The 22,310-nt window shown below is 36.7% G+C and overlaps 1 protein-coding gene across 2 annotated transcripts in view; it reads left to right on the top strand.

Moving 5' to 3' along the window:
- LOC106661815 (extracellular serine/threonine protein CG31145) overlaps positions 1–22,310 on the top strand; it is a 195,417-nt gene that overhangs the window by 84,953 nt on the left and 88,154 nt on the right. Inside the window, exon 2 of one of the 2 annotated variants that reach the window (XM_024229782.1) lies at positions 2,769–2,794. Coding sequence is in view for 1 of the 2 variants with exons in the window: in XM_024229779.1 (XP_024085547.1) it covers positions 13,981–14,080 (100 nt within the window). In the remaining variant the exon portion in view is untranslated. Of the gene's footprint in view, positions 1–2,768; positions 2,795–13,965; positions 14,081–22,310 lie in introns of those variants that run through there. The other variant, XM_024229779.1, reaches the window with a different exon arrangement.

Raw genomic sequence — 22,310 nt, 5'->3', positions numbered from 1 at the left:
CATCATTTATCATTTCTTGATAGAGATATTTTGCATAACGTTTCTGCTATTTTATGGTCTTTCAAATAACGATGACACTATGTGAAGACTTTTTGCATAATGGATTTTGCCGCTAACGCTGTTTCCTGATGAGTTTGTAGGTATAGGTTATAGTCGTATCTTACAAGCTTGTAAACGAAGGGACACGGATGTTGTGGATTTTCTCACGATTGCTGACGAAAGTTTGGTAAATACTGAGGCTCTGATGGTTTTAGAAGCTCTAACGTACAAAGTATTCGGGGCAAGTTCAGTTTTAAAAAAATTATGACGAAATCTGTCTCTTAGAATCTGATAAAGTAATCTTAGATAGGGCCTGTTTTACACAATTGCTGGGCTTTATTGAAGGAAAGACGTATAAGGCTGCCGTACATCTAGCTGTTATTCCTGCTTTTATGAAATTAAAATGCTAAAAATGTATATAAATGAAGCTAAATATTTTAACGTTGGAACACCAAATATACATAAATTCTTAGGAGTTGGTATTCATGAACAATTGTAAATTTATAAAATTATAACTATAAAACAAACAATATTATTATTTTTCCACGTATGTTATATTAGTTTTTAAAATTGGACAATATCTCTAACAAAAATAAAGTTCGTTGGTTTTACCGTCACTCGATAACAAGCACCTTAAGACAAATAGCGTAAGCCTATTTCAGGTAGCGTTCCTTTAAATATGCTCATGCGCACATCAATCAATTTAGCGTTACCGTTCACAATAACGTTATGCCAAATCTCGCTATTAACTGTACTTGTAATGTTATTGCTATAAATAGTAAACAATTAGTAAATTAAATAGTAAATCTTATGTACAATTGAAATTTGTTACAATTTTGCTTTGTCTTCAAGCTGTTATCATTTGAATGATTTTTTCTCTGGGACGAATTGCACATTTTATAAACTAAATGCACCGCCGAAAGCATACCCACGCTGTGATGCATTATAATGAGTAAACATGAGCAAATGACTAAAAAACGGTTAATTAGATCAATGTTCGAATTTAATACATATATTTTTAGTAGTCATAATTGACCTATTAGTTATTTTATTTATCTATACTTTTTTTTTTTAATTTAAGGTCTTGGTTGAGATGAAAACGTGAGGGTCACGAGAGGGATTCGAACCCATCACCTTCTAAATACGCCACTGCTCTAAACACTTGTACTATCGAGACTTCAAATCAAATTAATAGACCAATCATGACTACTAAACATTTATTAATTTGTAGTTCGCACTACCAAAGAAAAAGACTGGCCTCAACTCATTCACATGTTGGAATAGTGGGCGGTGACAAAATATTTATTCTAAATCCAGTGGTCATTTCTTTTAAAGCATTAATTTTTATATGTGTGCAAATAAACTTATTTTCGTGGTAAATAAACTTATTTTATATTTAAAGCTTCTTTCTTTACTTAATGTGTAAATAAAAAATGTTTATGTTACATTTATTGAAATTAGTCGGTTTGACAAGTCGGTCGAATAAGCTGAAGGTTAATACTAATAATGACTAATCACTATTTGGATAAGGCCCAAAAAGTCAGATTTTTTTAGTGACAGTATATTTTGTGACATGCGAGCAGTACAAGGCTTGGCCTGGACAGTACAAAACTGATCATTTATTGAACGTAAACGTTAAGTCCCGTTGAAGTCCAAACGTCATTTCATTGTTTTAACTAGGAACGATTTTCCCCGACATTTATTTTAAAAAGAGAAAAATCTTATTTTTCCGAGATAAATACCAAAACCTGTAATTGTAGTCTGTTAACGGGGAGAATGAAGTTCAAAAGTCGTAGGAGCAGGTGAGAATAAATTGAGTTTTAGGTCAGTTGGGGTTTCTAGTCAATTTGTCTCTGGGCCTGGAAGCTTTTATAAACTAATTTTCTGAAAAACTACCCCCTCAGTCTAGAGTTGTTGTAAGGGAGTCTGATAAATGCCCGAGGGGAAGGGGCGAAGAAGGATTAATGAATGTGTTCCGACCTACTTTTTTCCTATAACTTGTAAAACTCTTTTATTGCAATCACTGCTTGAGAAAGGTCAAAAAATTTAATTAAGAAAACGTAACCTTTGTTGATTAAACCTTGTCAACTATGCGTACCTATGATTATTTGGAGATCGTGAGATGCGGTCTGGTGTGACGTAGGTTTTAGAAAAACATTTTCTTTGTCATGCCAAGGTTTCGATCTTTATTGAGATCATCTTCAGGGAGATCATCTACAAATCTCCAAATAATCACTAATTAACGGTCACTAAACACCACACATATGCGTATTTGCGAATGGCGTCTTCTTCATTTCGGAGAGATTTATAAAACTTACCAAACCGTTTAACGTAAAATTATCGTAATTATCTTAATTATCAGCTCCACCTCTCGCTTTATTAGTACTTGTTGGGGGAGGGACAACAACAACGCCCTGTCCTGCCTGAGGTTCGAGTGCCTCAGATGTGCACAAGACTTGCTCGGACCTAGAAGGGCGTCTACAGGACCGACTTACAAAACAAGCATTTTCTGTTGGTGTGTGGTCGAATTTGGTTTTGTCCTTCAAATCGTTATCTAATATTGGTGTTGGTTAGAAAAGTAAATTGATAATTTTCATTGCAATTACTTCCTTATTTTTAGTACTATAGGTAATATCCTTTAGTCGGGATAGTCCTAGAAGTAGGCAGGGACAACTCACATAGTGTACAGTCAATAGTATCAAAAATAAACCAAATTTTTTCTGTTTCAGGAAAAAGATCATCGAGCATGCACCAGGTGAGATTTTACGTCCATTAAGAATTTTTGCAAAGTTTGCATCATTTTTTGAAGGAATAGAAAAATCTAAGATAGTCATACATAGAATGAAAAACACTTGCCACTCATCTTATTTTTATTTAATTTCATTTCGTCGCCTACTCTCATAATAATAAATTGATTTCAGTATAAGGCGCTTATAGCATAAACTTCAGTTTTCAACCACTAATTTCAGAAGTCGTATACGAACATGAAGAATTATTTTTTATGCAAAATATATGCAATTTCAAGAAAAACGCCGTCGTGGTAATAGAGTCCATACGTAGTAATGCCGTCAAGGACGTATCTGTAATGATTCAGACGTGTTTTTCCAGCGCGTCGTGCGCCTGGTCTTGTACTCATTTCTATTTTGAAAAAAAAATCCTTCTGCATAAACGAGGTAATTTTTCTATTTCAATGTCCATATTTCTCTGTCGACCACTCATATTTCGTTCTGTTCATTTGTAAAGAACCTTCTATACACAGGCGCCCGAAAGACCACAGTGAAACTAAAGCCGAAGATCGTGGGTTCGAATCCCGCTCGTGACACTGACTATTTTATCTCAACTAAAAACCTTAATTAATTGAAAGATATTAATTGGTCAAGCGGACCACGAAAACTAATGAATTTAAACATATTGTTTACAACACCCCAGAACGAATTTTGTAAAAATAACACACCCTAGAAGAAAGAGTGAAAGATCTCACAGGTGCATGTCTCCATGCATGCGAAAAAACGTAGCGCAAGGCCACCCGAGCCTAAAAAAACATCAGGTCATTCCCCGGAAAAAAATGTTTTCCAACACCGAGGAGCGGAACTTGCAAAAGCTGCGATTCGAAGATGCATCAGGGCGTGGAAATCCAATTATTGTCGAACTTAACCTCCCAGGGGAGGCATATCAATGTTGAACGATTAGCCTTTCGCCCCGAACGATATCAGACTTTTTTCCAACAGCACTACGCCCTAATAGTGAAGAGTTTAAAGCACGTTTCTGTAATAAACACATGCAATTTTTTATTTATTATAATAATTTTTTTCCCCGGTGCACACAAGCTTCCGCAGGAATTGTACTCTTTTTCCAGCAGGACATGCTTAATGGGCAGTACTGTTCCCACGAGCGCAATTCGGTGACGGAATCTTGCCTATCCTGTGAAGGTAACCTGTGAATGGACCATGTCCATTCTGAATGGTGGTCATGTTGGGAAAATTTTGTAGTAACTCCTTTATTTTTACTCTAGAGCGAGCTGAAGGGCAACTGTTTAGTTTTATTTGTGCTGCTCCTGTAGTCTGCTCCCAATTCAGGTTGCAAACGTTGATGGCCAGCTGGTTCTTGATGTAACTTTTTAAGGATTTTGTTGAACGTCACTTCGAAAGGTCCTTTTGCTGTCCTCCTTTGTGTGGTAGAGGTTCCCATTTTCCTGTACATTATTACTGTGTTCATTAACCCAGTCCTTAACAATGGCTTGTAGAGCTTTTTCGGCCTGGTTGTACAGCAATGTTCATGGAATCTGGACTCAACCTTGTTGTTGATTGTAAACCATAAATGCGGCTCTCACACCTCCATCTCTGAATATGGTGAGTGTTGCTTGGTGATCTGTTTTGTTCTTTTATAAGCAACTTGTCTGCTGGATGAGCCATGTTTCTGAAGCTAGTGGGTCTATTAAGGCCAGATTGTTCCTCTTCCAAATTTTTATAGCCTCTTGTTATTAGAAATAATTCACTGACTGTCGAACCTAACCTCGAGGATACGATCAGGTAACCTTTTATAGAGCAATTGGATTTTACTTTAATTGCGCTGTACAATATCATGAACAATGTGGCTCTGTCATATACCACCATAATTCCTAAGAGCCTCCGATCCCAATCCTTTAGATATTTTCGCAGCTCTTGACATTGCAATGACTAGCTTTTACGTTCTTGAAGTACTTGCACTCTACTCGTCCTCTCTATGTCATTCTAGAATCGAATATAAATTCCAAATATTTAAATTCATTTACCTCTTGCCATTTATTTGTTCCCAAGAAAACATATATTTCATGATTATTTGGAGATCGTGAGGTCTGGTGTGACGTTGGTTTTAGAAAAACATTTTCTTTATGGTGACAACGTTTCGATCTTTATTGAGATCATCTTCAGGGCCTGAGATTTATAAACATTAAATTCACTAGTTTTCGTGGTCCGCTTGACCAATTAATATCTTTCAATTAATTAAGGTTTTTAGTTGAGAAAGAAAATCTTAATTAATTGGAAGATATTAATTGGTCAAGCGGACCACGAAAACTAGTGAATTTAATAAGTTAAAATGAAGTATACTTCACTAAAGCTCTCCGTGGCCATTTGTCGCCGAGAATCAAATAGATTACACGACATTTGAAAAATGGCAAAAAGGAGGGAAAATTCGAGAGGTAGGTTGAGATGGGAAGTTGGTGTCCGAGCGGATCGAAGTCACGATAGCTCAAGTGGTAGAGCAGCCGAAGATCGTGGGTTCGAATCCCCGCTCGGACCCCAACTTCCCTGACTTTTTATCTCAACTAAAAACCTTAATTAATTGATTTATAAACATTGTTTAAATTATACAAATACATGTAGGATGTGAAAACAGTGATTTTACAAAATCTTAGAAATTGAATTTTGAATCGATCAAAGTATTTGTAGATATTTCATGTTTTTTTTTATTTTTTTTTTTTTAGATTCTTGTTTGATTAAAGACAATATTTTTTCGTCTAGCCCAACGATTAATTATTTGCAGTGGTTTATTGGCTGTTAACTGTAATTCAATAGAATCAGCTGACGATACTATGAGTAAGTAGGCATCCGCAAATGCGACAGCACTACATTCGCAGGTAGTTCCAGTATCAGTGGCGAATCGTAAAGTATTACACAAAAGCCAGGCCCTGTGGACAAATTTTTTTTTTAAACATTTACATTACATGAGGTATTATTACTCGTCGTTCTTTGCTCGGCCGTCAAAAGGCAGACCGGATAAAAATCACTCAAAAATCACCGAGCGAGCAAATTGAAAATCATTCCAAAATCTCTGTCCTAATTTGAGACAAACACAATATAATATGGGTGAAACTGAACAGGATTAGAACATTTTATGACGAATAAGGATCGCAACAATGAAACGACACAAAATACAGAAGTTGTATATATGACAAATATAACCCACCGGTTATGCCGGATGAGTAATTCGTCTCAGTGCTTGCATTCCTGGTGAGTTACGGGTAAACATAAAGGCGATTCGTCCGGGGAATTGTCATGGTGATTCCTCTCATCGTGTCGACTCATAGTTAAACTACCTAGTTCAGAACACTTGTGCGATTCGCCAATGGCCTAGTCGCATATCCGGCTTGTGCAATCGGAAATGCTTAACTCAAAACGCTTATTAATTTTTCCGCGAAATGCAACCGTAAATTGATAATAACCAATTATTACTCTAATATATGACTATATTGATACAATTTATATTCATTTAGAACCTAATAAAATAAATAGGGCCGTCTGAAAATTATTCAAATATTGTCTCTTGAACATTATGAGGTTTAGAATTCGGTCGAAAACGTATGTAAATTATGTAGGTCCATTTAAACATGCAAATTCAGCTTTGAGTTTTGGCACTGTCCTTTAACACACGGTTTATTATTGCAACTAATTATTCTTTATTAGACTATTTACGTATACATTATGCAAATATAAATAAAGACCATATTTTTGTAAAAATTGAATTCATGATTCAATTGTTCTAAGTCGTGTTACATCGAGAAAAATGATGACGTAGGTCAAATTAGAATTGGCTAACATTGCTAGATCTAGAAAAATTGGACCTGTGTTAGCTGTTAAGTTTGATCGAATAGCATCAGTGTATATCGACTGTTATGACTTAGGAAACATGGTTGTCATAAATTGAATAGTTGGTTATTTATTGTTATGTAGCTTTATTTTTAAATTCACTAGTTTTGTGGTCCGCTTGACCAATTAATATCTTTCAATTAATTAAGGTTTTTAGTTTAGTGTCACAATTGCTCATTGCTCTTGTTTCAACATTCAATATTAGTCACATTTAAAAACAATACGAATTACACTTTAAGTAAGGAATTGGTTGAAATAAAAAAAGTCAGTGACACGACTAGGATTCGAACCCACGATCTTCGGCTAGATAAGCCGCTGCTCTACCACTTGAGCTATCGTGACCTCGATCCACTCGGAGACACTAACTTCCCATCTCAAGCCCACCTTTTGAATTTTCCCTCCTTTTTGCCATTTTTCAAAATCCTTTCTTTTCCGACCAATACATTTCTTTTGTGACCTATCATAATACCCTCATTCATTGGAGGCATGGGATCATCACAAACGATGTATTTATGTTTAATCCTCCAATCGATGCAGTAAGAATGTTCATGACTGTGTTCACGAGCTTTATCTCCTTATCTGGACAGTTCTGATATTTGTCATTGCTCAAGTGCGGCATGGATTTACTTGATTTAATTTCTCTCTCTTCTAAACACTCACTTATTTCACTGTATAATTTTTCACCCAAACTAAAGATTGCAATTTGAATCAAAGACTTGATTAGTCTTATCTTTCGTCTGTCTTTAAACATTTTAAAAAGAAAACTCTTTCTTCACAACTCAAAACAAAAACTTTACCAATAATAACCTTCAAGAATTGAACTTTGGCATGTTCTACAGTTGCCACATGCGGCACTACCACGAAAAACTAATATGTTATAATCGAAATAAGGGGAAAAAAGCGTTCACAGTCTTACTGATCATTTTCCACTCGACTTAACATGCGTTAACACAAATCGTGAATTCCCCTAGTATATTTTGACCTGAAATGAATTCAAATCATAATTGTATGTTATGATTCAGCTGTTCATTCTGTTATGTTACTCGTTTATTTCCGCGTTCAACTAATATAAAGGGTGTTCGGCTACTCGTGTAACTTTGCAAGCAGATTCTACATTTAAAATAGAACCAAAAAGTCCTAACTAACGGTGGTCCGAATCTCAGCAGTTTCGGAGTTATTCCTCCTTTTATGATTTTTTAAAATTTCACAACCATACTTCAAATAAACAATGATAACTTCAAAACTAAAGGTTTTTGGACAAATTTGTTGATATCATTGAAAACTACGTTTAATTTCCAATAATATGTGAGCTATAGTAAATTTGTAAACGTTCGTGAAATTACCGTTAAAAAAAAATAAAAAATAAAAATAAATAAATAAATAAAAAATAAAAAAATAATAAAATAAGTAAAACGCAACTACACCACTAAAAAGGATGTTAAATGGAGTACATTTTCTGAAATTTGCTCTCTCTAGTTTTGGAAATAGTAGTTTCGAATCACCATAGTAAGTTTTCAACATTAAAAAAAATCTCAATGTTCTGGCTATTAAAACGCTTTTTTCACCAACGTTTACAAATTTAGTATTGATCACATCTCATTGGAAATGTAATGTAGTTTTCAATGTTATCAACTGATTTGTCCAAAACGTTTGAGTTTTTGAGCTATCATCGTTTATTTCAAGCAAGGTCGTGAAATCTTAAAAAACCAGAAAAAGTGGAATAACTCCGAAACTGTTGAACCATATTAATTAGGACTTTTTGGTCCCACTTTGAATGTCGTATCTACTGGCAAAGTTTATAGTCGAACCCTCTGTATACTTGGAGTCAGAAGTCTCGTAAATGATAACAAGCGAGTTGATAAACAAAACAGACGCGATGGATTAACGCGATAAGCCAGACCTGCTACGACGTGCTGGGACATAACCATCTTTCTCAAGCCTTATTATATTTATCGAAATTTAAGCAAGTGCGATTTTTTTAGCAAGGAAATAATTCTTTCCTTTCTTCTTCAATTTCGTTCGACTTGCAAGGCAAACTGTTCACTGCTGCGTCCTTCGTTGAAATTTAACCTAGTCGTTTAATTTAACGTGTTCTAGAAACATTGAATGGTTTGACACCAGTATTTGATAAAATAAGAAATTTTAAGAATTAGTCTTTATTACCGATTTGGCTGTAAATTGTTTACTTTGTTGTCATAAACACTCAGGTTTCAAATAAACGGCACATTGTCCTCCGATCGTTGTAAAACGAAATAACGTTGTTCACAAAATGTCTTTTAAGTTCATGGGGAGGAATTAATTCTGTGAACGGTTGTAAAAGCGAGATTCGGTGGACCGCGCTGTAAATAACCATCTATGATTTACCCGGGCAAATGTTGACGCAACAGTTTGCCCCTAAATCCGAACTTGGCCGAATCCCGGCTTCGGTACCGCCTCAGGCTGGGTCATTGCGATCCTCTACCGACTGTCACGACAATGGAGTAATATTGCAATCCCTGTTTTCATTTCAGCCAGGAATTACTTTAAAACGGAGGTATAACATTGTCTCAATAATCTATTATCAATCGGTTTGATTGTATATTTGGATTTGTGTCCAATATAAATGGGCACGTCCATTCGTTGGCATTTTACACATTGGTTCAATTGGTTCTTAAAACAGCAACTTATTCTATATTATAATGCACAACTCGTGACACCTCCGAAACCTTAAGCAATCTGTAGCAATGAGGATCATGTGCACTGATAATTTTTAAAACAAATTTGACGCATGAAATAACAGATGAACTAGTAACTAGTAATAAACTATTCATTCATAAACCAAGTTTTCCAACTACTTTTCATATCGATTTTATTACGACATAATTTAATAAGTAAATAAAAGAGATTTTGAGATGGTGCGCATTTTTAAATTTACAGATAGGCAAAAAATTCCACCCAACTGATTTTTTTTTTTCATTTTCTCGATAAAAGAAAATTCTGTCCATAATTTGTCTCATTGTTTTTATCAATAATTATTTGTTTATGCTATGTTTTAAATTATGAATAACAATTAGACGTAAACGCACTTAATCCTTAATCCAAAAAAAGGATAACGGATTTTTCAATGTTTAATTTTTACGGAATTTAATGTTTTTATTCAGACTCATTTCAATTCTGAAGCAATAAATTATTCAGTTTTTATCTTTGTTTTCTTAATTTCAGTTTTTAAACTTAAAAATACCACTTAGTGCTGAGGATGTCGCGCGTGGTGTGGCACTTATTGATGATGGACGTTCCATCAGGTATGCGGTTATTGCCGTCGGAGTTCCCTACGAAACACTGCGAGACGCCGTTAGACATTTTCGAGAAACTGAGTCCTACCATAGAAGGCCCGTTTCTGGACGCCCTAGGGTTACAGAACGACAGCATGATAGTTTTTTTGACTTTGAGAATTTTGCGAAACCGGCACTTTACTGTTGTTCAAGCCAACATTTTCAAGCTCCAGGAAGTTCGAGGCGTCCAAATTTCTGAACGCACTGCTCGAAGAAGATTAAATCAGTATGGACTGATGGCTTTTCGCCCCCTAGGAGGACCACAATTGATCAGAACACACAGAGTTGCACGTCTCGCATTTGCTCGAGAACACAGCCATTGGTCTTTGGACGATTGGTGTGCTGTACTTTTTACAGATGAGTGTAGATTGGCTCTATGATCTCCAGATGGTCGTGAAAAAGTGTGGAGAAGGCGAAATGAAAGGCACGAAGCCTGTAATTTTTCTACAGAGCCAACATTTTCAACGTAGCTCAGTGATGGAGAGGCCTGGAATTTCAATGGTGAGTCGCACAGAGTTGGTTGATCGTGGAGGGACTTTGACGGCCACTCGCTATGTGGATGAAATTTTGGAACATCATGCGTTGTCTATCCTCGACGAAATGCACGATTATACCCGTCCACATGTCGCTCGCATAGTACAAACGTACCTTCAGCAGCATAACATCAGGTCTTAGTCTGGCCAGCCCGTCCTCCACACTTGAACCCCATCGAACGTTTATGGGTTAACCTCAAAAGACGAAAAGAGCACGTCCATCACATCCTGAACATTCCGCTATCCCGAAAGGATTATTCATCAAAAATGGGCTAACCTCCAGCAAAAAGACATTTCCAGACTGGTAGAAAGTATGCCGAGGCGTCTTCGAGATGTAATTAAGGCAAGCAGAGGAAATCCGCGATGGTGAAATGTTAATTACAATTCTAAAACAAGATTAAAACAAAGTTTATCTGTCGGTATTTATTTTTGCTTAGAAATTTACATTTTTTTAATACTTTTTAGACAAAGACTCAATTCTTAAACGTGAAATTGTGATTAATATATAAAATATGTACAAATCAAGTTATATTAGAAGTGAGTAGAATTTTTTGCCTGTCAGTGTAATTGCCAAATTTTGGCAGTTTAAGACTGACGTCGGCCCCTGGTCCACGGAGAAACGGGTCGAAAAGGAAAAGGCCATACTGACAAGTCTACCATAGGTCATACAAGAAAACGCATGAGCAACCTCTGACACGAAAGTACAATGTCCATAATGCAATTATACAATAACGGTCGAGCTCCTTTCCAGTGTAGAAGGTTTGACGTACATCGACACTATTTTGCTATATCATCGGACCTGTACGTAGTCTTGGGACACGTTAATGCTAATTTATTGGTATGAATGTTATTTGTTAGCGTGAAACGAAGGGGTGGTTTAACCCTGACCCGAAGTTTATCGAGTATTCTAGGGTGAGCGAGACGGCTGGAGAGTAAAAGTAAGTTATCAGAGAGAATGGAGTGGGTTCAACCCAGCCTTGAGGAATATCGAGTACTTTGGGGGAATGAATGTGACTAAACTTTTATGTTTATATCAGATGTTGAAGTATATTTGTGAATTGTATGTAGTATTGAAATTTGTAGTTGACAACGTGCGGTACAAATGAGAAACTAGCATTTTATGATGTCGACGTAGTATACATGCAAATGTTAGTAGCCAGATCGAGACGCTCAAATGGCTTCAGGCTGAAAAATACACCTAAAAGGCAGGAAGAGAAGCCGGCGATGATCTTATCGGTTTGTTGGCCGTTAAACTACCCATATTATTATTATTATTATTATTATTAATTGTACCAATTTAGAAATCTGAGATAAAATGTAGAGCGGTCCTAATATGCATTCATTTGACAAAAAGTAGACTTCGAAACTGTCCCTGTTTGCTGAACCAAACGTTTTTATTCAAATGACTCTTAAATTTTGGAATATTTAGTCTGATGTTTCTGTACGAAAAATTTGCTACTAGGCCGTAAACAACCCATTAGTTCTTGCGCACTCCCTTTTAGTAGCGTCTTATTTACAATTTTTTTTAACGGCCTATTTGACATATTTAAATTTTCATTTTGCCATTTTATTCATTAGGTAATTTTCTATTTATTACAAAAATGACATTATCCTTTAGTAATTATTTTAGTAGCTATAGTCAAAATGCTTCAAAGAATCAATGACTTCAGAGAAAATAGAATAAAACCCAACTATTTATTGGAAGACAAAGCCAAATTCAAGAAAGGGCAAAGGGGAAAAGTGCAGTTCAGATCTGATGGGAATTTCATAGTTGCAAGGTGGAATGACTATAATGTGACTGTGATGACAAATACAACCGAAGTAAAAAATAAAATAACTGTCCTGATGCCTGAAGGTGTTTTTGAAAAAAAGCCCATTTGTAAGTACGTCGGGACAGCTGGATTGGAACCCGGGACCTTTACTTTACAGTGATGCGCCGTGTCAATGCCTAAACTGTTGCGGTCACCCCTTACCCGCGAAGTTATTGCTAAGTATAATTCTTATATAGGGGTGTGGATCTGTCGGATCAATTCCTGTCAGGCTACAGACCAACTATAAGGACAAAAAGTTGGTGGCGGCCATTTTGTTCGTGGACAGTGCAAGTGTTTGTTGTACAAGGGTGGCTATTGTTCAGGAAATAAACATATAACAATATCCCATTGCTCGATTTTGAAAGAATCTTGGTGATAACATGCCACGCCATTTGGACTCGCCTAGTTCGACTGATTGGCAATAAGTGTCCTCAAGACCTGCACATGTCCAAATAAGAAAATATAATATTGCCCACCTAATAAAAAAGGTGGGGTTGAGATGGAAATTTAGTGGTGGAAGTTAGTGTCCGAGTGGATCGAAATCACGATACTTGAAGTGGTAGAGCAGCGGAGTATTTAGCCGAAGGTCGCGGGTTCGAATCCCGCTTGTGACACTGACTTTTTTATCTCAACCAAAACCTTAATTAAATATTAATTAATTCAAAAGAATTTATTTAGTCAAGCGGACCACAAAACTTAATAAATCTAATAAAAAAGGTGAATCCAAAAAACAAGTATTCGTCCTATGTAAAGGGCGAACGCCCTACTTGTGCAAGAAGTGCGAAGTTCCAGTTCACCCGGACTGTTTTGAGGATTACCATATTAAAGATACGAATATATTAAAAAGTTATTTTACTGCTCAGCAAGAGTTTATTTATTCATCTAAAACAGAAGTAAAAAATATTTCTCGAGAAAAAGTGACCGTAAGTGCCCAAGCGCTAAAGTTGCGTCCTAATAATTAATTATAAAAAAGTGCTAGGACTACCAAAAATTGTTTTTTATATTGTAGAGATATAAACTCAGGTTTTTATTTTATTTTGAGCAGTTTGGCCCTGGTCACTAATGGGTTAAGAAAGGATTAAAAAAGTAGTAAGGTGTCCAAAATACGGCAAGTTGTCCTTAGTCGGATTTACTAGTGACCAGCGCTCTAACGTTGAAATGAAGAAAATTTCAGCTCCTTTTCCATTTCCAAAAGAATCCCCATCATCTTTGGATCAATTCTACCCCGGGAAGACAGGAGGTTGCGTCAGATTGGGCTGTAAAGGCGCGACGGCTCATTGTTCAGCCGGATTTACTTTCCCACAGGGCTCTTGCTTGAACCATCATTAATTTCCCATTTTTCCCCACCGTTTCATAACCGGCACGCAACTCCTGACGAACTCTTTTCGATGAACAATAAAGTCCCCCGCTCTACGACGATCAGCGATTACTCGACCATTTCAGTATTGTGACAATGAACTGCATACAAAAAATTTCAGTTTTCACTTTTCCCGAGGTACAATTTGATCCCATATCTACTCAAACGTTAAAGACTGAATAAGATTTGGTTTTACGGGATCAATAGTACACAAATAGCCTCGGACAGTATTCAGTAAGTTCATCGTCGGCCATTGGTTTATTACAAAACATCTGCAGAAGAATTGTTTTGTAATTAAAGCGCATGTTTGTCGTCAATGAAACTGTATTAACATTTCTCCACAAATGTGATGCTTTTAAAAATGGATTTAGTTCAAGGGTTGTTGTTGTACGTGGAATAAAAGGTAATGTCTGTCGAAAATCACCTGTTAATAATATTGGCGCACCAACGAATGGCTGTTCATTTTTATGTAAATCTTGCAATGTTCGATCCATTGCTTCCGACGATTTTTTATGCGCCATTGTGCTTTCATACACTGAGAGGCAGAAATGTGGCCACCGTCGTTTTTTTGAGTAAATACTTGTAATCGTTATAATTTTTATTTTTTGTTGTTTATTGGATGTTTTTAAAGAAAAATATAAGATATAGCTAAATAAAAACTTAATTAACTGATAATACGAACTGTAAACCCATTTTTCTAAAACGTTGCTATGGAGACACTGAAGAACATATTCAATTAAGTACGGAGGTGGCATCGCTTTTAAGCTGTTTTGCATATAGTTCAATGTTCATACTCCTCTAACAGCGTTATTTTTATTTCACCCTCTTTAACAACTTGTCCCAAAGGGGTTCGATAGGGTTTAAGTCGAGAATACATGATGGCAAACCGAAACATTGAATTAAACCCGTTCCAAGAAGTCACCGACTTTCTTAGCTGTGTGGGGCCTTGTAATGCTATGCATAAAAATAAAACTGTTGCCAATTAGGGGCATATAAGGAACAACTTCTTTTTAAAGCACATATATAACAACTTCAATAAATCGCAAAGCTGTTAGGGAACCCTCGATGGGGATCAAGTTTGCGCTGCCTTCCATACACCACCACCCGTTCTTCTCCAAACCCTCTTTCGGCCGACATAAGACCTCAAATCAACCTTCACTCATCCGAAAACAGAATTTCAGTATAATCTTGCTCAGACCAATTGATGTGATTTTTTGCGAAACTTAACCGAGCTAAGGCAGGCAGCTCCAGTCAGAAGTTCTGGACCAGTGGCAGGCCTTCTCGCAGTAATCCAGCTTCTGAAAATCTTTGCCTTGCGGTGCGAAAACTGACATGCTTTCCCGATTACTCATCGTCAACAAGACAAGAGGATCTTTAATGTCCGCACCTGGCTCATGGCCTTATCGGACGTTTTGATTCTCAAGATGAGAGCTGACGCANTCCCGCAGGTCGGATTGGGATCCTCAATCACAAACACTCACTCTCCACAATCAGTGCGCTCGCGGTGGGCGACCGGTTCCTCAGGCTTTCACAGTTCCCGTTAAGGTTTCCTGCTACTCCCAGAAGGCCGAATGTCGCTCACACCTGGGCTTGAGAGACTCTTCCTCAGCGATTCGACCCTCTGAATCGCACATGAAGGCAAGGGGGAGGGGTTCAGGCTCCCCCAGCGTCAGAAACGGGAACAGTCGAACAGTCGAGCCCAGATAACGTGGGCTACGCCTTCCGCTGCCTCTCTTGAGACCCAGAGCGGTCGGATAGCCAACTGGGCGCTGCGAAAACTGACAGTAACATTTTTAAAGCTGGGCGCACTCTAGGTCGGTGGGGCGACGCGGCGCGGAATTGTGAAGGTTCGCATACTATGTAGGAACCGCTTTCGGCCGCGTTGGTCGAATTTTCCGGCGTAGTGTGCGGGGTTACATTCATTTCAATGTATTCTTCTTGGGAGTCAGTTCCGCGCCGCGCCACCGACCTAGTGTATGCCCAGCTTATCTCGTTCAAGTCGTTGCTTGATCTCAATAGCGGTAGAATGTCTATTACCCAGTCGATTCGAACCAATAAAACTATCATCTCTGTGAGATTTGACACAATGGCGACATGATGCCGTTTTGACAAACCTCCAGTATTCAGGCCACATAGGCTTGACTTCTTCCATCTTACAACAATGCTATAACAATGCTAGCCGAATCTGTATTACATAAAACCATCACTCAAACAAATTTGAAAATTAAAAAAGGTGCAACATGTATAAATCAAACCACAAGAACGTTAGAAAGAAGCTTTACAGAAAATCCAACAAAGAAGAGATTGTATATTCAAAGATTTATTTACAAAATTCAATTGTAAACAGAAGTGGGAGATTTTACCTGTGTTATATTTATCTCTAATCCTTTAAAACGGACCAAAAATTGTTATACGATAATCAATAGAGGATTATGTCAGAGATAATTAATGATATTAAGGGTTGTCTCTTTTTTACCTCTCAGTGTATCTCGCTGGATTATTGTATGTTATATATTATAAAAACGTTGTTCCTATTGTTATATATTTTATGATTATATATTTTAATTAGGTTATAGATTGATATTTACAAATTAATATTTTTCTGTTAATTTTCTTGGCCCCTAAAAAGAAAAGTAAAGCAAAGAAGACTATAAATTGAATTTTAATCTCGCATTCTCTAGGCGTCGCCCCTTATTTTATCAAAGCAGCCACCAGTCATTTTTATAGTGTATCGTAGCAGTTTTAAATGTAAAGGTGCATACCGGGAATTACCACCGGCAAATTATTGCCGGTCCAAAAGAAAAACAATGATTTGTTATCCAGGGAAAACTCTTTACCCTTTTTTAATTGCACATAATAATTTTTTCAGACGAGAAAATTGTTCAAAACTGTTGATGCATGCCAAAAATAATTTAGACTGGGTCTTTAAAAACTTTTTTAATTGTTCGTTCCTAACGAAAGTCATTATTTTTCAATCGAATTATTATTGTTTTCTTTTACTGTTTCGAACAAGAAAACTCAATGACGCCATCGCAGGCGTACATAAATTATATTGGAGCGTAAAAAAAGATCTCTCCATCATTAAGTATTTATTTAAATCATTGGAACACTGTATCTGAATATATTTATTAACGTATGAGTTGTAGTGGTCAGTTTTCTGAATATTCTTTGTGCCAGTAATTCAATCCTTTTAGTGAATTGTTAATGGTGAAAAACTTGTTCACCCGCGCCCTCTTCTAATTAGCACCGCAAAACATCTCAGGTAAGTTAGTTGAGCTTAAAATGCTCCTGAGGCACCTCTGGGTGAAGTTTTCCGTTAAATAACATCTACAAGGGATAGAATAAGCTGACACCTGGCAAGAAAGTGTGGTTAGGAAAAAACTTTATTTTAATGAGGGAAAAGAAAAGAAAATTAGTGCTTTGCAAGTTTTTTTACTTGTAGATATTACAAAAGTGATCATAGCACTTTTCTCCACAAGGTCACAGCACTAATAATACCAACGCTGCTCCCGGAAGACATGTCACAAAAACGAGCCAACGTCGACTATTGTGATGTAGTTGATTCTCAGGTTGGGAACATCGTAGAGAGGGGTCAAACATTAAGGTTAGGATGATCGAAATTGAAATCGGGAACGGATCAGTTCCCTTGTTGAGGTTGTGGATAGTGAGGTTAGTGATGTAGTAAGGAGATTTGACGATTTGCCTGAGGACTTCTGATTGGAAGTTGGATGGCTTGGCTGAACCCCCTCTCGTTATGTCCAAAGTCGCATTAAAGTATAAAGTTTAGTGTTGAGGGTCACGATTTCGGTCTTAGAAGTCATCGTATTTGTTCATTAAAATGTTGTCTCTTAATCATTCTACTTCAGTCTACTGCCTAAATATAGTTCCTCAGGATTTGACTTGAATGGAAGTCGGTATCCCTTTGCTGTTGATGTAAAGTAGAGGGCAAGACTGTTTTTCCATGTGATGATTTTTCTTCATTCAGTCTTACGCTTCACTTGCTGTCACCAGTTCAAGATGTTCTTGTATATTGGAGATAGCTTGGAAAGGGTTCTAGTTAGAGGACAAAATTGAGGTATCGTCCTCGTAGGCGGTGATGATAGTATTGGGGTGCGCAGTATGATATAAAGGATGGGACCAAGAATGCTCCCTTGTGGGACGCAGGCGGTTTGTATCGGTCTGATTTTCGAGAACTCGTTGCCCCGCCTCTCCATTGTGAAACCCAAGGTCTATACATAACGCATGTGTACTAGTTTCGGGATCACGATTAACAGAATGCAAAATTTCCTCATCTACATCAATTCACTTATTGTCTTCTAGCGTTCTTCGAAAGAAAGAACAAGTTTCCCGTCAGCCTCTCATGAAGTCGTTGGAAAGTACGATCTGCTGAAACGTCTCAATGTGGAAAACGAGCTTGGTATTCTCCCCATGCAGCAGTAGCATTAACATTGCAGTAACCGTAAATGAAACGCATATCAGCAAAATGTTCATTAGGAAACAAAGACATAATTTAAATTACCAACCAGAGGACGTTGTAAGATTATAACATAAAGGAAACTGATTGAATTTAAGAAGAGACAGACGGATTTCCTGGAAAAATTGAACGTGCCCTTCTTCATCGACACCAGTTTTTTCAACAAAATACAAAATTTTTGGGTTTTTCAGAAGAGCAGTCAAAAATGCTGGGGTATACCGCTGGAAGCTAATGGAATGGAGAATTTTTGAGGGAATTCGCAAAGCTCCAGGAGTTTGTAGTTATTAACAGTTACCAATCCAACATTTAAAAAAAAATCCAAATTTCAACATTTTTTTTTCAATTCATTAATCTTTAATTAAGGTTGTGGTTGAGAAAAAAAAGTCAGTGTCACAAGCGGGATTCGAACCCACGACCTTCGGCTAAATAAGGCTATCGTCACCTCGATCCACACGGACACTAACTTCCCATCTCAATCCCACCTTTTGAATTTTCCTACCTTTTTGCCATTTTTCAAATGTCCGAGTGGATCGAAGTAAAAATAGCGCAAGCGGTAGAGCAGCGGTGTATTTAGCCGAAGGTTGTGGGTTCGAATCCCGCTAATGACATTGACTTTTTTTAACTCAACCAAAATCTTAACTAAAGAATAATTAATTGAAAAGAATTTATTTGGTCAAGCGGACCAGAAAACCGAATAAATTAAAAATTTTTGTTTTTTCTAAATTTTTCGTGCAGAATTTTTTCTGCAATGCAAATAAGGTTCCTTACAAGAAATTAACCGTTCTTTCAAATAGCACAAACCAGATTTTTCTACTTTCAGTAATTCTGAAGTTTATAAGCAATTTAGTGATCCGAAGTCGAAAAATTAAAAAACACCCAAAACCTGAAATAACTTCTTTACCGTTCAAATTTGGACAGGTGGGTAGATTTTTGTTGCATATGGTGAGTAGAAACACCTCCTGAAATTTTTGACACTTATCGCCAGTCACCCTGTATGTTCTTATTACCTTATTTGTACTGACGTACTTCATCAAAAAAGTTTGCACTACTCGCATCGTAATCTTTAGATCCGTCACGCGGTTTGTACCTTTCTCATAATTAAAATTAAACATAACCCACTAGTTTCGCGAAAGTTGTAATTAGGTATGTATAAATAAGATAACTGGACGTACACATAAATTGTCGTATTTCACGTCTAATAGTACGATATAATGGCGTAAATGGTGTTAATTGAAATCTACTTAACCACTGTTTAGGTTACTCCATAAAAATGTAAGACTGTGGAAGGCAACTTCCCTGCATATCGTGGTACAACCTTTTTTGAACAGAAACAATAAATTACAAATGATACAGTTTAATTACATTCTTGTTATCTAAACCGTTTCGAGAAATCTGGGCATAATTCACACGTTGCATTTTCTGACAGTTTTAATTAGTCACGCAGATACAATCCGTTGATTAATTTTGACGATCGAGTGCAGATTTTTTTTAAATTCATTTTCTTTTTTTTTCAAAAAAGCTAAATCAAAACAATGTTTCTATTTCAACCAAACTGAAATTTGTTTAAATCATTTGTAAACTACTAACGTTACATTATAACTTAATAAATCCATTATATTTAGTGGTCTTTGACCAAATTACTTCTTTCAATTAATTAATCTTTTTATATAAGAGTTTGATTGAAATGAAAAAGCTAGTGCTACGAGCGGGATTCGAACCCACGACCTTCGGCTAAATACGCCGCTGCTCTACCTCTTGAGCTCTCGTGACTTCGACCACTCGGACCCCAACTTCCCATCTCAACCTACAACTTCCGAATATTTCATTTCAACCAAAACCTTGCACAAAAAGATTAATAATTGAAAAAAGGAATTTGGTCAATAGACCACTAAATATAATGGATTTTTTAAGTAAAACGAAGTATAACTTAACTAACAGCTCCCCGTGGCCACTTCATATGTCGCAGAGAATCGAATCCTGATTACAAGTCATTTGTGAAGTGGCAAAAAGGAGGGTAAATTCGAAGGTTGTACGTTGAGATGGGGAGTTGGTGTCCGAGTGGATCGAAGTCACGATAGCTCAAGTGGACAGAGCAGCGGTGTATTTAGCCGAAGGTTGTGGGTTCGGATCCCGCTCGTGGCACTAACTTTTTCATTTCAACTTTACATAAAAAACTTAATTAATTATAACTTAGTTTAGTTCTTGAGGCTAGATTTTGACATGTCTCCTCGAAGCACTATCATTGTATTTCAACTGGGGTAATTACATCTTATATTATATACCTAGATATTGATTTATGTCTTGTGGTTTTTGACGCGGCTGCGTTACTATGCGCGGTTTTAAGTTAATTAATCAACGACTTTGGAAGTCGAAGAGGCAGCGTTGGAGTTCTGGCTTTTCTCCACCATTTGTATACTTGATAATGATTATATCGACGTCTATATAACGAAAGTATCCCAGGAACAATTTGCCTGCATCGATTTTCCATCTATTTAAGATGGCCTGACTTAGTTTCCATCAAACAAAATTGTTTTGGCCGAAATAAAGCCCCCAGGACAGAGAGATAATTTTTTATCTCCATTTCAATTATTTTGATGGAGTGGTCAGTTTATAAAATGTTTCTAGTCAGTTGCGAATGTCAGTTTGTTTCCCGTTTACCATTACTTAGTACTTATCAGTATTAATTTGTTAATTTTTTTAAAATAATATTTAAATCTTTTTCCTGTTTACTTTACAATTCTATCACTTATACTGTAGGTTGCTGAACAATATACCGCAGCATGGAATTTCATTAACAGAACGTTTTCGACATCAAAACATCTACACATTACACATTGTTGGGCTGTCCACTGGATATTCAAATGTAATTAACGCTGATGAAGACTCACGTCATGATGTCCAAAACATTCTGTTAATAAGGAAAATTCCATGCTGCTGTTTATTGTTCAACAACCTCTACATTACAAATGATAGAATTAATAATTGCATTACAACGGCAATGTACAAGGAATTTTGTAAAGGCAGCAAAGAAAGACGAAAACGGTATGGCTAAGGGAATATAATTTCGAGATGTTACTATATTTATATTTCCCTTGAAGAACCGTCAATTTTCTGATGAAGAGTTTTATTAGAACTTAGTGCCAGAAGATGGACAAAAGCGGATTTGGGCTGTTATATAGTCGAAAGCCCTTGGGCTTGGTTAAACAATGGAATTAGCGCGTGTGCAAACAAACGGACCCTGACAGCAGTGATTTAGACCCCTTGGGACGACATTTAACTATAGTGGAACGAACATTTTTGGTAATAAAGCCCGCCCTGTCCGCAGCGTTGTCATCGGCCATTTTACAGAACTGACAACACTTACGAAAGAGCTGCTAATTTAAACACGCTTATATATAGCATTTCGTTTTCTTACCTAGCACGTAGAAAACAGATCTTTCTTATCAGTAAGAACGTGACAAATCCGTGCGAAAGTACGTAACAGAAAATGGAGGGTGGGGAAAAGAAGGTCAGTGCTGATATCGCATACTTCTTATACTCGACAAGAATTCCTGGATGAGAAAGCCTCTATATTTAGAAGAAATAAAAGCGGTTCGAGAAACCGAATTAAACAGTCTTAAATTAATTTTAATTAGCCAAAATGGTGGATGTATAAAAAAACGTGATTTTCCAGAAATACGCCACCTTCTCAATTTTCATTTCAACCCCAACTTAATCACTCTCCAGATCCACACTCTCACTCGCGCTTAAATACATTCTTTCCTATTTACATAACTAGGGCTGTGATTTATATGTAATAAAACAAACAAATATGCACATATATATGTAATTATATTTGGTAAAAAATGCAATTTAAAACTGAAAATATGCGAAATCTACCATGAAAAAAAAAAGGAAACATCAAATTAAAGCACATAATTGTACTGAAAAGAGAAACAGTGGCAAGAGGAACATCACATTGCTAATATTAAAAAAGAAAATGCATTAAAAAAAAGAAATTAAAAATAAAATCCGTCGTCTCATTCATCGAGACCCAGAAGTCTCTGATTTTATGGAGTGTGAGATCCAGGTGAGATTTCCTGAGGGTACTTTCGTGGGGAGTTGTTTTCCCTGTGTATTTCTAAAAAAAAACTTGAATTCAGTGTGACTTAACTTAAGG

This window comes from Cimex lectularius, unplaced genomic scaffold, assembly GCF_000648675.2.
Source record: "Cimex lectularius strain Harlan isolate CLEC.00 unplaced genomic scaffold, Clec_2.1 scaffold57, whole genome shotgun sequence".
NCBI classification, from domain to species: domain Eukaryota; kingdom Metazoa; phylum Arthropoda; class Insecta; order Hemiptera; family Cimicidae; genus Cimex; species Cimex lectularius.
This window is presented reverse-complemented; position numbering and strand designations above follow the sequence as displayed.